The sequence below is a fragment of the Dermacentor andersoni genome, chromosome 11 (assembly GCF_023375885.2).
Source record: "Dermacentor andersoni chromosome 11, qqDerAnde1_hic_scaffold, whole genome shotgun sequence".
In the NCBI taxonomy this organism is placed as follows: domain Eukaryota; kingdom Metazoa; phylum Arthropoda; class Arachnida; order Ixodida; family Ixodidae; genus Dermacentor; species Dermacentor andersoni.
Genome location: NC_092824.1, coordinates 103676292 through 103692672, shown reverse-complemented (window position 1 = coordinate 103692672; position 16381 = coordinate 103676292). Strand labels below are relative to the sequence as shown.

At 49.2% G+C, this 16381-nt stretch overlaps 1 protein-coding gene across 1 annotated transcript in view; it reads left to right on the top strand.

The window, feature by feature from the left end:
• The window catches only part of LOC126539206 (E3 ubiquitin-protein ligase Siah2-like), a 40888-nt gene extending 24580 nt beyond the window's left edge, over positions 1 to 16308 (top strand). Inside the window, exons 2-5 of the mRNA XM_055075252.2 lie at positions 1396 to 1672; positions 7233 to 7365; positions 9029 to 9135; positions 11063 to 16308. Of these exons, the coding sequence (XP_054931227.1) occupies positions 1480 to 1672; positions 7233 to 7365; positions 9029 to 9135; positions 11063 to 11439 (810 nt within the window). The 5' untranslated portion in view covers positions 1396 to 1479 and the 3' untranslated portion in view covers positions 11440 to 16308. The remainder of the gene's footprint in view (positions 1 to 1395; positions 1673 to 7232; positions 7366 to 9028; positions 9136 to 11062) is intronic.
• Positions 16309 to 16381: the final 73 nt, after the last annotated feature.

Genomic DNA, 16381 nt, shown 5'->3' with positions numbered 1-16381 from the left:
TTGAGAATGCGCACAACATGCTGCAAACGCAAACATACTAACTTCACGAAGCAATTGTAAACAACAGAAAAAAACAAACTAAGCCAGAGAAGCGACCTACGTGTACCCGCGTTTGTTCCGGTGCTGTTTGCCCGTTGCTGTGGCTCTTTCAGAGCTCCTCTGCTTTAACGAAATACCGTTTAAAACGAATTCCGTTTATTTTTCAGATTATGTCGTTATAACGAGAGTTCTCGTGTAATTGTGCCGTCATGTATTTCTCCCGCTTGGCTTCCCGTTTTTCTTTGCCAATGATAAGATATCTATTAAAAAAAATAGAAAAACTTTTTTTCGTAATTAGTGTGACAGACAGACAGATAGACAATCAACTTTATTGGATCCTGAGGAGTTTCAACGGGGGCCCCTATCGGGAAGCCGCGGAAGCAGTTGGCCGCGTCCAAGTCGGGGCAGGAATACCGTGATGTTCCGGCCTTTCTTGGGACCTCTGGATTGCCTCTAGTTGTGTCTGGAGCGATGGGCTCCGGAGTGCCTCTTCCCAGTCGGCTTCGCTGGATAGAGGGCCGTTAGGTAATGCGGGGCATCGCCAGAGCATGTGCGCTAAGGAACAATAAATCTCATTACAGTCCGGACAGCTGGAATCGACGTCTGTGTAGATACGGCTGAGAAAGCCCAGCGAGGGGAATGAGCCCGTCTGGAGCATCCTAAGTGAAACTGACTGAGGCTTGTCTAACTTCGGGTGAGGAAGAGGATAGGCCCTTCTACTGAGCCGATAGTGAGATGTTATCTCGTGAAAAGTAAGGAGCGGATCGTTCTGCTGGATTTCATCCTGTCCCCATGAGGCCTCCATGCCGCCGCGGCGCGTTAGTTCTCGCGCACGGTCATGGGCAAGCTCGTTGAGGTTAAGTATGTTCTGATGAACCTGCGTTTTTTTTCTTACTGCCGCATTATATGTTGCTTTAATTATATGTCTCATTTCTATCGTTCCTCTTCGTCTTTGCTAAAGAGTAATGGCCAGCGTTAATTGTCCTAATTCCGGACCCTATGCCCCTCTCTGGCCGTTGTATATGTGTCTTCAAATCGAATAATAATAATAATAATAATAATAATAATAATAATAATAATCATAATAATAATAATAATCCAGGAAATCTTTGGAATTATCAAAATCGACGATTTCGTAAAGTATTCCTTTCCTGTGCGGTTGTGTGAGGCGAGGAGTCCGTAGCGTAAGATGCAGCGAAGTGTCGTGTCTTATAACGATGAACTGTGTGAAACGTTACTCGGACGGACGACGGGAAAAGCATGATGAAAGACTGTTTTAGGCAGAACCGCGGTTGGTTAAAGAGACGAGAGAGTCCCTGGAGCCCGTTTGATTTTTCGGTCTGCCTGTTTTTGCAGCTTATCGTGCCTCGAGTGTCGTGCGAAGGAGGTTTGCAAAGGATTGCTCTGTGACGTCAGCACGCAGCCTTCAGCATCCGCGCAATGAGCGGTAACGCTTCGCGACCACGGGTAATGGCCTCGATTGACCTGGCATCGGAGTTGGTCAGCGTGTTCGAGTGTCCCATGTGCCTCGATCCCATCAAGCCGCCCATCGCCCAATGCATGAACGGTCATCTGCTGTGCTTCCCGTGTCGCAAGAAGATCACCAACTGTCCTCTGTGCAGGGAGCGGATCAGTAAGTTGCCGATAAATAGGTTATTTCTGCAAGCACAGGATCCGTTCCATCTCGTTTCTTTTTTTTTTTTAGCGGAATTGTATTTGCCTACTCTTTGGATTCAGCCTGGCTGCAGCTGGATCGCTGTGTTCTAATGATGATGTGCGGTGCTTAATGCCGCAAGGGCTAGCTATGGCCAATGTATTGGGTGTGAAATGATCATATGAATTGCAAATGGTAGATGTAATGCTGCTGCAAAGAGACCTAAAGACGGGTCGCTGTAAACTGATATATCTATATAAGCATCAAAGTGATGACAATGTCTCGTGATGTGACCTATGAGCATAAAAATTTCGCTATGAAGGAGTGATATAATACAACCTATATAAGCACTATACTGTCTCCATAGGGCTGTTGAAGCTAAAGGACTGGGAGGAGTCGCGTGTTCTAAAAACTCGTGTTGCTGCGGCTACAGCCTCGAAGGCTGCGTTACGCGGGACCCGGCCAAATTGTTCCTAAGATGTCAACTTCATGTAAAAACTGAAAACTGTTTTCAAGTTAAAGAGAATTCGCAGTTTCGCCCGCAAGGCGAAGCATGGAGTGCGATAGCAAATTAATACACAGCTATACGAAGTAAGGATGCTACTTTTATCGGCCGTACAAACTTGGAAACGTTCACTTACTAACCGAATTAACAAGCATGTGTTGTCAGCGCGCACGAGCAAACATGAACACATCACACTCAGTGAGCGCGGACACTCGCCGTCAAAACGCTGGTGTGAGCAACGCGGCAGCAGCAGCGAGCGAAGTGACCTTCGTCCCGTCTATATACCGCTTCAACACAAGAGCGGCGAGCACACAGTGCGCACAAAGGTATGAGCCGTGTGCAGATCATTTTCAAGATTGGCGCGTGCAACCGTACAAAGTACACACATGCTGGCGAAGTCGATATGCGTGTCGACTCCCTCCCTCCCGCGCTGCCTCCCCATTTCCTCCGTATATGTGGCGCATGAGATTGAGCTGCGGTCATCCGTTCCCTTAGCGGCCGGTCGCGAAATGTGCAGTTGCTGCCAGAGCACAACGCCCCCACCCCCACGTCCCACCCTTTCTTCCTACCATCCCCCCACGGCCTTTCATCGGAGTGCAAACGGCGCGTTTGCACTCCGATTTCGTCTTTCGCCCGCGCCAGATTGAGCCGCGACCGTCGGCTTCCCTCGCGTACTTTCACTCGCACATACAGCACACGACGCGCGGCGACGATGTTATCGCCCTTGAATGTAATACGGAACATCACGGCGACGGCAAAAAATGCGCTTGGAGTGTCTATATCATTGTTATCGTCGTTTTCCCCAAAAGGCGAAGCACTGACTGCGGTAGCAAACTAGTAGATAGCTATACGAAGTAAGGATAGTAGATTTATCGGCTGTATAAATTTGTAAACATTCGCTTACTAACTAAACTTTACAAGCACGGTGCCACGCGCACACAGGTAAACATGAACACATCTCGCTCGATGACCGCGGAAACTCGCTGTCAAAACGCTAGAGTGAGGAATCGCGGCAGCAGCAGCGAGAATATCTCGCTTGAACGTGAACGGAACGTCGAAGGAGTAGCGCATACGAAGTTACCGGCGCTACGCGCTCTCTGCAAACATCGCAGATCGCTTTGAAGATGAGGCCCGCGCGGGCGCGCACTTGGGCCACATCGCAGATGTCAGAAGAGTGTTCAGTTGAACTACACCGAGCACAAGTAGTTCACTGGTTTGCACCGATTTGCAACCCATGCCCACAACGCTGGCACTTGAAGCATTAACGCGGATTTGGGATGTATGGTCTGACGCTAAGCTTATACAGTAACCGGTTTCGATTGATTCAGGTAGGTTGCTGGTCTGAACGTTCTTGTCTGGCGATCCTTCAAGTAGTTCGCTTTCACTGAGTTCGAGAAGGTCATTTTCCGAGACAACACCGCACACTGTGTTTATCGACCTTCGTGGGCCCGCTGAAATGGTAATGTCCCCAAAGGTTACAAGTTTCGAGAGTGTCATACTGCAGTTTGTCGTGAACTGCGAGAAGATCGCCGCTTCCAACCTTCGTTACTTTGTAGCCTGGGCTGATTAATATTTTTCTGCAAATGGTGAGATCATTCCAACTGTCTTAGTTTCGTTCTGGCTGTGTACAGCGTGGTACTTGGGAGAAGACCTTTTTGATTACTTAAAAAACTGAATTGTTTCATGGGTGTGCTCCCTCTTCAGGAAGTTATCAGGTAGGGAGGAAAATCGCTTTCCATATAAACCTTGGAAAATTCGGCGGCGATGGTAACCACCCACCACCGATCTCAACAAGGGGACGTTATAAGGTTGGAAGAACACCTGAGGACGCTAGCCATGCATCGCCGCTATGACCTAACATAAGATACCCAAGGTTGCGAACTACACCAGGTTAACCCTTGCCGCCCAGACATTCGGAAGTGAGGAATGAAAAGAGAGAGAGAGATAAAACTTTATTGTGTCCTTGATGGGGTTAAGGGGTGGCGGGGGTCGGGAGACTAACCCCCAATCCCCCCCTTCCTCAGACGGCGGCCAGTCCTTGCTTTCTGGCGGCGTCTTCGGCCATCCGGACGGCCCAGAGCTGCTCCTCTGGGTCCAAGCTGAGCAGCAATGTCTCCCACTGCTCGGCCGTACTAATGATGCGTGTGTTAGTGCGGGAGGTGTTGGTGGGTGAGGCTTTGGGGCATCGCCAGATAATATGATTGAGGTCGGCACGGGCCTTGCACGCTTTGCAGAGTGGTGAGTATGCATCGGGGTACATGCGGTTGTAAAGCACGGGGTTCGGAAAAGTTCGTGTCTGAAGGAGTCGCCAAGTGGTGGATTGAGACTTATTCAGTGTTTTGTGTGCTGGGGGGTAGCGTAACCGCTCTCTGCGGTAGTGCAGGAGAATTTAAAAAGAAAACCGGAAAGATGAAAAGGCGATACAGAAAGCAAAAGATTGAAGAGGAGGAGAGGAAAAGGCGATTGGCCGATTTCCACCAGGTGGGTCAGCCTGGAGGCGCCGTCTATGTGAAGCAGAGGTTGAAGAGGTGTGTTGCCTCCGCCGTGGGGCCTTAAAGGTCCGAACACCCGGCATCGGCTCAACCCGCAGGATGACCCTTTACCCAGTCCGGGCTAAGCGACGCACGACCACAGGCGGGAGGCTCCAACCCTCATGTTCTCGGGTCTGACACCAAGCGCCTGATGACGTAGGCGCTCCTGCGAGGTCGTTCGGTATCTCGCAACGAAACGAAGGCAACGAAGGCCTCGCGGCACCGGACAGTACTGCAACACCCCCCCCCCCCCCCCCCCCCCACACACACACACACACACATATATATATATAGTACTGTCCGGTACCGCGAGGCCTTCGTTTCGTTCCGACCTACGTTGTCCTGTCATCGTAGTCATTGTGTCGTGTCATACATTCGTTGTCACACCGTCGCCGTGATGCATGCCGTCGTAGCAGTTACATCTTCGTCATCCGATTGTGCTCGCACCGTCGTCTTTCGTTCCAATAATCGTCATTGTCACATGCCGTCGGCATACAGTTGTCACTAGTCAATTGTAGTCGTGCCGTCGCTGTCGTTTCGTCGTCGTTACACATTCGTCGTCCTGCCGTCACATTTGTTCACTCGTGATACTATCACAGGCTGTCAAGCTGTCGTCGTAGAGTCGTCATAATTCCGGTACCGTCATGCTGTAGTCATACCGCCAACGTCAGCTGCAGGCATGGCGCTTCGGCCAGCATGTGACGGCACGGTAACCATAACGATGGCTATACTGCACGTATTTACATAAACTTCGCCCGCATGGCTTATAACGGCGGCGTGACTTCGCAAATTGTTCACTTGCAACAAAATATTGCGTTGTATATACAACCATTCGCAATAACTATTCGCTTTCACAAGGGTCTTGTTGCCTCCTGCATTTAGAAATGTATAGAATTGCTTTGAAATGTAACCCAATAAAGGCGATAAAGCGTAATAATCGAGGACGCAAAAACGACCTGAATATCACGAATAGCACGAATATCAGACCAAATCTATATGCTATAGCCCCGATTCCCCGAATAGCTGAACGATAGCGGTACCTGAGGCCCCTGTAGTAATTTTAGTAAGGAACTGTATGGGTCCCTTCTCTCATTTATGCTCCCTAGGTCCGGAAACCAATAAAAAAGGCCTATTTCCCATGAGTAAACCTGCCCCGGAGAGACGGGAGGGGTGGCGTCAGCGCTGGCCGGCTTGCCCAGGCTGTCTAGCTGCCTGACGTCACGCTCCCTCTGCTATTCTTTTCCTTTCCTTCTTGGTTCTCACTGCCATCGTGAAGGATGCATAGGCGTGCGAGGCAAGCGCAGCACGAGTGTAGAAACAGTTCGTTGCACTCATAGGGTTTGCTGTGGTGTTCTGACTTACGCACAGCGCGTTCGCTGCATTAACGTGGCCTTGCAATCGCAAGCATCCCCCCACCCACTCCACTCCAATGATATACGGGTGCAATATCTCGGCACCTTCCGGCGCCTGGCACCACGCACTCGTACGTTGTTGATACTACAGAGCGAAGGCGGTGAGAAGGCAGAGAGAGGTCTTGATTAAGTAAAACTTCTTTAGCTATAGTCTTGCATCTACCCGGATTCGATCGGAGCTAATTACACTAAAAGGAGGGAACTGAACCAGAAGAACGCGCGGCATGCTGCGATATCTGGTGCACTGGTGCAGCGGTCCCACGCCTGTGCCTTCAGCGGCCAACGTGTGGCCTCGCAAACACGCTGCCGCACGATCGAATCGGGTTGCCGTAGCCACCGTTTCACGTCGTCTCCTGTTCTGAGCTCAAGAAACGTCGTCGCTGTCGTAATTCCTCGCCGACATGCGACGCCGGAATAACGCGCCCGAGGAGGAGGAGGAAATAACTTTATTGCGTGCCCTGCGAGTTGGTGGGGAGGGCCAAAGGCCCCGCCTAGGTGACGGAGTTCGTCACCTGGAGTTCGTCAAGGAGTTCGTCGGTCCTGGCGGCATCCTCGGCCCGCCGGACGGCCCGTAGTTGACCCTCGAGGGCGGGGCTTAGTAGTGCGGCTTCCCAGCGCGTGCGAAGACTGTTGCTATAGATGCCGCGTTCTCGTTATTGCTATATATATATATATATATATATATATATATATATATATATATATATATATATATATATATATATATATATATATACCTCGGCATTCCCATAATATATGCTCCAGAGTGGCTCTGGATTCACACGGATTCACCCGCTGTAATTGCTTAGTGGCTACAGTGTGGGCCTGCTAAGCAGGAGGTCACGGGATCGAATCCCAGCCGTGGCGGCCGCATTTCGATGGGGGCGAAATGCGAAAACACCCGTGTGCTTAGATTTAGGTGCACGTTAAAGAACCCCAGTTGGTCCAAATTTCCGGAGTCTGCCGCTACGGCGTGCCTCATAATCAGATCGTGTGGTTTCGGCACGTAAAGCCCCGTAACTTCATTTTTAGTAAAATATTCGTTCGAGCTGTCCTTGCTCTCGTCAGAACAGCCCACTGTCCTTGCGCAGGCAGCGTCCGAGCGTGGGCCATGGAGAAAGTGGCTGAAAAGCTTCCCTACCTGTGCAAGTACTCGAATCATGGCTGCACCGCTCAGCCAATCCTGCGTGACAAACAGGATCACGAGAAGACGTGCGATTACAGGTCAGTTTCGTTTATTGCTATGCACCGTCTGTTCCGCGTTGGTCAAATATTTCGCACTCCTGGCTTCGGCAACTTTTTATTTAATGCGTTAGCAGCATTAGGAGTGCCAAAGAGGAAAAAATTACGCGTGTGAAGCGTGGAGAAGCCGGTCACGTGGTAGAATAGTGAGGGAGTGGGAGAGCTAAGGTCGTGTGTGTGTGTGTGCGTGTGTGTGCGTATGTGTGGGGGTGTGTGTGCGTGTGTGTGTCAGACACCTTGACGCGTCCGGTGCCGAATCACGTGGCACCTTGCGAAAGTGGTCGCATTCCCGACAGTGGCAACATGATGGCTAGAGTAGCGACAGCTTCTACTCGGTGGAACAGCCGACAGGTCAACGATGACACGCCAACTCGCCGAGATGTAGACAAACAAAAATAAGCTGTTTCACCTTTTCGATAGATTGAGGCAAAGAAATCGAGCAACACATGTATGCGCTATCACAGAATTTTTTTTTATTTTTCACACGTATTCCTTTAACAAAGACTCCACTAACAGTTCTTGACAGTCATGAAGGAAGCTTTGTGGTCGGAGAAATAGACTGATTATATGTTCGACTTGGTACACCAGCGGCAATTTCGGCTCGGGCGGTGCACATATACAGATCCGCCGCCACCGATCTGGCTCTCTGATTGCCACCGCACAGGGCGAACGGCAGCGGCAATTTCGGCTCGGGCGGTGCACATATACAGATCCGCCGCCACCGATCTGGCTCTCTGATTGCCACCGCACAGGGGTTGCATTGGAGGAGGAGCGAAGAAAGGAATTAAGTTCGAGCCGGCGCTTTGACAACCGGAGACTCGCAGGAAGAGGGGGGAGGGGGGCGGCGTGTACACCCAGCGGCAAACGATGGGGGCAGAAGCGCGCGCAGCAAGCGGACAACACGATAAAGGGAGGAGGGAAGAGATAGCAGCGACTGACTGATGCCGCTGACGCCGATAGTGAGTCAACCCCAGCTGCGGAGTTGGTTTCAGGGACAACGCCGCCGATGCCGACACAAACAATATGATACCCTCGCTTCCGCAGCGCTAAGAACCAGGTCTAGCCGTGGGAAGGTGGTCACGTATTCGTCGACGTGCCGGGGCCTACGTGAAATAACCGGCGCGTCGGCAACTGAAGAGCACCCTATCCGCCACACAAGAACAGGGGGGGGACCCTTTCCTCCTCTTTCTGCATGGCGGCGACGGTGTTCTATGCAGTCACGTTATCTTGACTCTCTAGCGGCGTCCGCGGCATCCAGCGGTATCAGTCGGTCGCTGCTAGCGCTGGGGGGATGAAAGGGGGGCGGAGCTGGTTACGAGGCCGACGACAACGCCGACGACGACGCGAAACCCAGGAACGGACGCCAAAGAGCTGCGCTCTAAAATTATACGTTCCCTTTGTGTATGTATTGGGCGTAAGTGAAAAAAAAAAAGGGATCACCCTCCTGACGTCCTTTTTCCTTTAAGCAGATTTTAGTGTCGCTTGTGCGTGTACGCGTCGCGTGTTCTTTGCAGCAATAACGTGAACGTCAGTGGCACCATGGAAAGCAGACGCCTGCACTTGCCATCCCAAGTCATCTCCATCGCAATTTTGCGCGAACAGTTTTCAGCTTCCTCTCTTTCTTTTTCGTCTATGTCGTTAACAGGCCCTGTCCCTGCTTATTCACGGCGAAGGACTGCAAGTGGACTGGCGCTTCAAAAGATATGATGCCGCACATCCATGAAGCCCACCGCAGCTTGCCCATAGTCCGTGGTGAGTCTATTCTTACACCGTGGTCTGGAAGTTGCATGCTCTGTGATGCACAAGCCAAAAGATTCCTTTTCCTCATAAACGGAGGTGAGGTGTTCAAGTAATAACACCTTAGACTACAATAAGAGGATTTGGAGGACAACTGGATGTTCAAAACATGACATCCATGACGTGTTTCGGCCGCTTCTAGTTCATAAAAGCGTGGCCTTCGAGATCGGCTTCTATTACTCCGAGGGAGCTGTTGCCGAGTGTGCGATTTGACTACCACATATAGCGAATTAAATGCTAGTATGCCATGTGGATGCTTCATACAAAAGGTAAAAGAGAGAAATGAGCTGGCCACATTGTTCCGTGAATAGACAAAGAGCATAAAGGTCATGCTAAATCGATATACGCTCAAATCTGGACCTTGTGAATGAGCGACAGATGAAAGCAATATGGTAGAGCGCCCAATATTCGCCCAAATAACTACGCTATATGAAAGGCAGCCGTCGTCAGAGGCAAGTCGACGAAAGTGCAGCGATTCCCACTAAAATTGCTATAGGGAACTTAGGCGAGGCGATCGTTTGGCTGCCATGGCGACGTGTACGGTACACGGCTTTGTCTTCGTACTTGTAGCTTTAGACCTTCATGTGGCATTTTCGAGGCGTCATTTCCAAGCAGTTATTGCTCTTAAACAGCGCGAGCTAATATTGTCACGAAAAGGCAATTGAAGATGTACCCGGCGTCGGCGAGACAGACAGTTGTACAAGCATTATGAAACATCGTTCCAGCGCACAATTGAACACGGACAAGAAGAGAGAGACCACACGAACGCCGGTTGTGCGCTGATCGATGTTTCATAATGCTAATCACAAGCAACTAGCCCAGCTGTCCATACTTAGCAGTTGTACAAGATGGCGTACAAAAAACTCAAGCCGGCGTCCTCAGCCTCCTCATCTTCTTCAGCGCCCGCCTCTGGCCGAGCGCGCTTTCCAGTCACTTCTTCCTCAGCGCTGGCTCGTGACACCTAAGTGTCACGAGCCAGCGCTGATGAAGAAGTTGTGACTATATTTCTCTGCGCACATGTGTAATCACTGGGAGTATTTACATATATATCCCATTATTTTGTTGAAAATCGTCAACATGCAAAGTCGTAAGGACATTTGAAGCCAAAACAGCATAGTTCAGGCAAATTCATAATTCTCGTGCTACAGCTGAACCGCCATAATTGAAGCTGCCGCAAAGGGTAGCGCCATAGCTTCCTCTGGTAATATTTTGCAGGAAAATGTACGGACTAAACGTTTTACTTCGGGTTCAATTATCAAAACCACTCATGCGCTTTCGCATGATATATTACGTGTCTCTAAATTTCTTACGCATGTGGGCCCTAGCAGCTGTAACCATAAATTAACTTCGGGGATTTTACGTGCCAAAACCACGATATGGTTATGGGGCACGCCGTAGTGGCGGACTCCGGATTAATTTCGACTTCCTGGGGTTCTTTAACGTGCACCCGATCCACGGTTCACAGGTTTCATTCATTCATTCATTCATTCATTCATTCATTTCCACCCCATCGAACTGCGCCCGCCGTGGCCGGGATCTGATGCCGCGGCCTCGTGCCTAGCAGCGCCACCAAGCGACCACGGCGGGCCAATGTACAATGACGTCACGATGCAGAAAGTGGTCACGTGGGAGCACAGCATCGTGAGTTTCTCGCGCTCGCTCCTGCTGTCTCGGTCGTCATCTATGCCGCTGCAAGTTTTCTCAGTTTCGATATAAAAACGTTCATTTTGGAAGTCTTTTCACGGCGCGTCTACTCTTACATCATAAATGCGTCGCACGGCGGCCGGCTCTATACCCGCGCTATGTGAAACTGCAGGCTTCTTTTATTAACGCCGTTCCGGAATTCCGCTGCAGTTGTCCCTTAAAAAAATGCACTTCGCAGGCAAGAAGGCGGAGTTCGTCGTCCAAGATGGACAGATACCGTGGAGCAACGAGCGGATGACGGTTCAGTCGTGCTTCGGGCAGCACTTCGCCACCGTCCTCGCGATGCAGCACGTCGGCGGTTTCAAGCTGCTCCACGCGCTGGTGCTGATCTTGAACACGCCGCTGGAGGCCCGGAACTTCACCTACCAGCTGCAGATGAGGAAAGGCGATCGCACCCTCAAGTGGACGTCCAGGCCCACTTCCGTCCTGGAAGGTGTCGAGGCCGCCATGGCGCGAGGAGACGGCCTCGTCTTCGACGCGCGCAACTTCGCCGTCAAGCTGACCGTCGAAGTCACCCTCAAGCGGTGTCCGCCGTCGGCCGGGAAGCGAGAATAGGACGGCGACGGCAGGGACAGCTACTTTCGGATGTTCGGTCCCCCGGGAAAGAGGTCCGTGGGGTCCGAGACGAAGAACGTGAGCCAACCCTATTGCAAAAACCAGCGTCTTCCAGTGTGAAACCAGGGCGTTCTTTGGCATTGGGTCACACTGGGTACGCTTGCGCTCGATGGGACTCACTGGGACACCAGTGAGAACGCTGGATAAGAGAGAGCTGGGTGACACTGGAAGAGACGCTGTTTCCACTGCCATGACGCTGGGGCGCACTGGTTTGTGCTGTACAGGCGCTGGTTTTCGCTGCACTTCGCTGGTTCGCACTGTAAACTGCGCTGGTTTTGTTTGTTCCGCGCTGGTTCCAGTATACGCTAGGACGAGCGCTGCAGAATATTAAATGCTTTATGCAATTTCATCGCTTGATACTAGTCTCTTGTCCTAAATAACGCTATATCTTGGGGTCATAAAACCCTATTTCGTGTCTGAGCTTGGAATAAAGGCGTGTGAGCTGCCCTGTTTATTCATGGACATTTGACACTGAAGAACACTTTCGTTTTTTTTATTTTCCCTCTTGACTGGGCGGATAGCTAAATTCTTGAACGAAACCACGTAAACGCAGAGGACGCCGCGTTTTTTAGTAGTTCGCACGTAACGTATGACTGTGAGTTGTCGCCGTTGTCGCAGTGTTGTGGAGTGGACATGAAATGAAGTCGTTCGATCAGACGCGCGCGAACGGACCCCGAGTTCGAAGCCTATCGCTGACTGATATTATCCCACCGATAACAAAGCTGCGGTGATTCGTGCGCTTCCACTTTCCCCATTGTACCAAAAAAAGTTATGAGGCTCAAATACACACATTTTAGCTTTCGCCAGCTACCCGCGCCGAGATCGGTCCCCACCGAAGCTTAGGCCTAGCGTATCCGCCGAGTCCGTCTTCACGCTATCGGCGCGTCTAGGCTCAGGAATCAAGAAGTCTAACAAGGATAAATCACTCTATATTTCAGCTTTCGCATCGGTGTTCTTGAACAATTGTTTCATGTCTACAGTGCCAGCACAAGCAGCGATGACCACAGATGTGACGCGTCATAAACACAGGTATATGTGCTATCGCCGAAGGCTCCCAGCACTATAGCCTGCGCTTCTCTGACGAAGATATGACTAGACAGACGTGTTGACTGAAAGGCATCACTGAACTAAGAAAACGTTGCATATCCATCGCGTGAAGAACAAGAAACGGCTTTCGAAATCGGAAGTAGCCCATACAGCATCCCGTGTCGGAGGTTCATTTAGGACTTTTTTCGAAGTTAAAATACCAATCGCAAGTGAAAATCGATGTTGTGGCACTTCCGAGCATGCTAATGAATACGGACAGCAAATGTTTCTTTGTAGTACAGGCGTGAGTTTTAGTTGCTGGACGATAGCGCATCTACCATGTCTGCGCAAGACGTAGCTCTGAGAAACTAAATCTGCTTCTCGATTTTGACATGTCAAATTATCCGTTTATTCTCGTCTGCTGGCCTTGAAGATGTAGACTTGATATCGACGCATGAAGGCCAGGCAATGTACACTCCCTTTCAGCGAGGCAGTCATGCTAGATTGGACCTTGTATATGTTCCTATCGAATGTTCGCTGTTATGTTCTGACTACCAGACGATCTATGTCACTTTTAGTGAGCAGTGCCTAGTCATGGTTACAATCGGTACGAAGAGAATAGCTGCGAAATTTAATTGGGACTTGTGGAAGTTTAATGATAAATTACTGGAAGATATAGAGTACGTGACTAAAGTCGAGGATTATATAGCGAACATGCTGTGAAGTAACTCCGCAAGTTTTACGCAAGTATGGGAGCAGTTCAAGTGCGATATTAAAATAGCTGCTATTGATAGATCATGTGCGCTTCGGCGAAAATAAAAACGAGTAAAAGAGCTGCAGAGTGCCCTAGATTTTATGCTAAGTATGGAGTGCTACGAGCCAGGATTGTTCACAAAAGAAATTAAAGAGTCTAAAACTAAGCTCGAGGCAATAGACGAAGAAATGTACCGCGGCGCAGTGATAAGGGCGCGTAACGAAAAACTGTGGTCCGGAGAGACGCCCACCGAACGCGCGCTCTGTGATGGCACGCTCTGTCGAAAGAGATAACAGAAATATGCTATCGAAACGAAATCACCAATCGAAGAGAAATGATCAAGCAGGCATTCGTCGAACATTACACAGATATATTCAGCCTTAATACACCAAACACTGACTACTTCAGAACAGAATTCCTATCGCTGATGCCGAGATTAGACGGCGACCTTGTGCACGCTCTAGAAGCCTGTATTACAGCCGAGGAAATTGAATCAGCGATTCTGGAGCTTAGTTCAAACAAGTCTCCTGGGCCAGACCGTCTCGGTGCATCTCTATATAAGGCCTTTAGAACAGAAATGGCAGTCGCACTTGAAAGGCTGATTAGCGAATTCTGTGAAATGAAAGCAACTGCTCCATCCTTCCGAGCATCGCACGTAGTACTAATTCCTAAAACGAATGATTAGATTAAGTTACAGTCTGTGACTCATGCCGTCCCATCAGCCTAACAAACGTGGACCATAAGATATTCATGAAGATTTTAGCTCGACGCCTTCAAAGTGTTATTAAGTCACTTGTAGGGTAGCATCAGACATGCGACATAAAAGGCAGGACAATCTTTACCAATGTTCACTTCACACAGCTAGAACTGTCCTCGAATGCTGCGACGGAATGTATGGGCGCGTGGCCATGTTGCAATTAGATCTGCGCAAGGCTTTCGATAAAGTCATGCACGAAGTTTGTTCTCAATCCTAGACCATATCCACGTTGGAACCGTTACTACAGAAGGCGTTAAAATGATGCACAATGGTTTTATAGCGAAGCGGACAATTAATAGGCAGTTAAGTGATGGTATTCCTGTGCAGTCGTCTGTGAGACAAGGCTGCCCTTTATCTCCCCTGCTTTTCGCTCTCTACGTCGAGCCCTTTTGTTTGCGGCTGCTGAAGAGCCCAAACATCCGGGGTTACACTTTTCATAAAACTGAAGTTCGAGTTTTAGCATATGCTGATGTTTTGTACGAACCATGACAGTGTTAAAGCAGTTGTACAAGAGGCTGTAAAATTTTGTACTGCAAGTGGAAGTGCTATTAACTGGAACAAGTGTCTTGGTTTTTGGCATGAGAATTGGCAATACAAGCCTGAGACTTTTTGTAACATGCAATGGGCGGTAACACCAGGCACCTACCTAGGTGTGCCACTTGAACATCATCGTGATAGCAAAGAATATTGGGGCAATGAAGCAGTGCGACTGAAAACCCAGACCGGCTAATGGGGAGGGCATAAGTTTTCAATGTTTGCAAGAGCCACCGCGTGTAATTTGTTTTAGTCGCAAAAATTTTTTGCGTGATGCAAGCGTTATGTCTGACGAGGATGTCTGTGCAAAAGCTGCATAGAGTATTCGCGACGTTTATTTGGGCTTCAACAAGGGACCGTACAAGTCGTAGTAATCTGTTCCATAGAGTGTTGAATGGTGGGCTGGGGTTGTCACATCTGTTCCTCAAACAGATTGTAAGCAGGTTTCTTTTTTTTTGCGTGATCAAAAGGATGCTTTTCTGAGAACAATGATTCAAGCTCGACTGCGCGATTCATTGCCTGATTATGTAGTGTCGTCCATGTATACGGGGCCAATGCCTTTAAGTGCTTTTTTTTTTTTGCGTGAAGTGGTCGCCTCTTTCCAAATACCAAAAGCAAGATTTTCTAGTGAATATGTGGCCGCTGTTACTAGTAAGAAGTTATATAAAGATCTTGTTGATGTATTCTTGCCTGTACCGTTGTATCGTACAGTATTTGTTTTGGGTTCAGAACGAGAGGTTCTTAAGAGAGTTAAACGAATGCCGGTAAGAGCTTCTGTTAAATCTTTCTTTCTTCAACTACATACAGGCACTCTCCCAGTGAAACCGTGGTTGCAAAGCAAATATATTTTTGTACCTTGGTCTGAATTGCTTTATATGCAAAAAACCGGAGACGATCGAGCATATCTTTCTGGACTGCCATGACGCAGTGTTTTTGTGGGATATTCTAAAACGCAGCTTTAAAAAGGAATTGCCATTAAGTGCTTTCGGGATACGCTTCCTGCCATGCGCGGAACCAGAGGGAGTGCCTGTCGATCTGTTAATGCTTCTGTGCATGCATAGCGTGTGGCGAACGCGTATGGATATTAGACATGAGCGCATTGTTCAGGCCCCAGCACATGAATACTTCATTGAAAGTGTGCTATATATACGCGAATTTTTCTGTGCACAGAGTGATCCTCCTGGTTGGCTAAGTGCATTGAACAAAGTGACTAGCCTACATCGTTCTTATCACAACACACTGGTCCGGCATTGACTAGTTGTTCTTTATGGCCATGCAATATTTACATTGTACTTTCTTTTGCCAAGCCGGTAATAATAAAAAAAAGAACTCATGGCTGAGTGGTTGCGTCTCCGTCTCACACTCCAGAGACCTTGGCTCGATTCGCACCCAGCCCATCTTGCAAGTTGTTTTTATTTATGAATTGCCTTCCGCCATTTTTCGCTCACGGCCAATGCCGCCGACGCCGACGACACCGGCTTTTCTGCGACACGAGCTCCTTAACGCTCTCGAGTTAAAAGGAAAACGAAGCAGCATGTATAGAAGTGCCGGGATGCGTAAGGACCAGCCCACAGACTAGGAAACCGTTAATTACGGGCAACATATTTTTGGGCTACTTAGGCAGCCTCTTTACAAAGAGGGACAGTACTCGTTTCTCCTAATATGCCGTATGTCAGCCTGTGCAGACAAAACAAAGTTCGATACGAAAATTACACACACACACACACACACACACACACACACATATATATATATATATATATATATATATATAAAAGCAGCCTTGCTGCGGAAATCGAGTGACGAGTCAG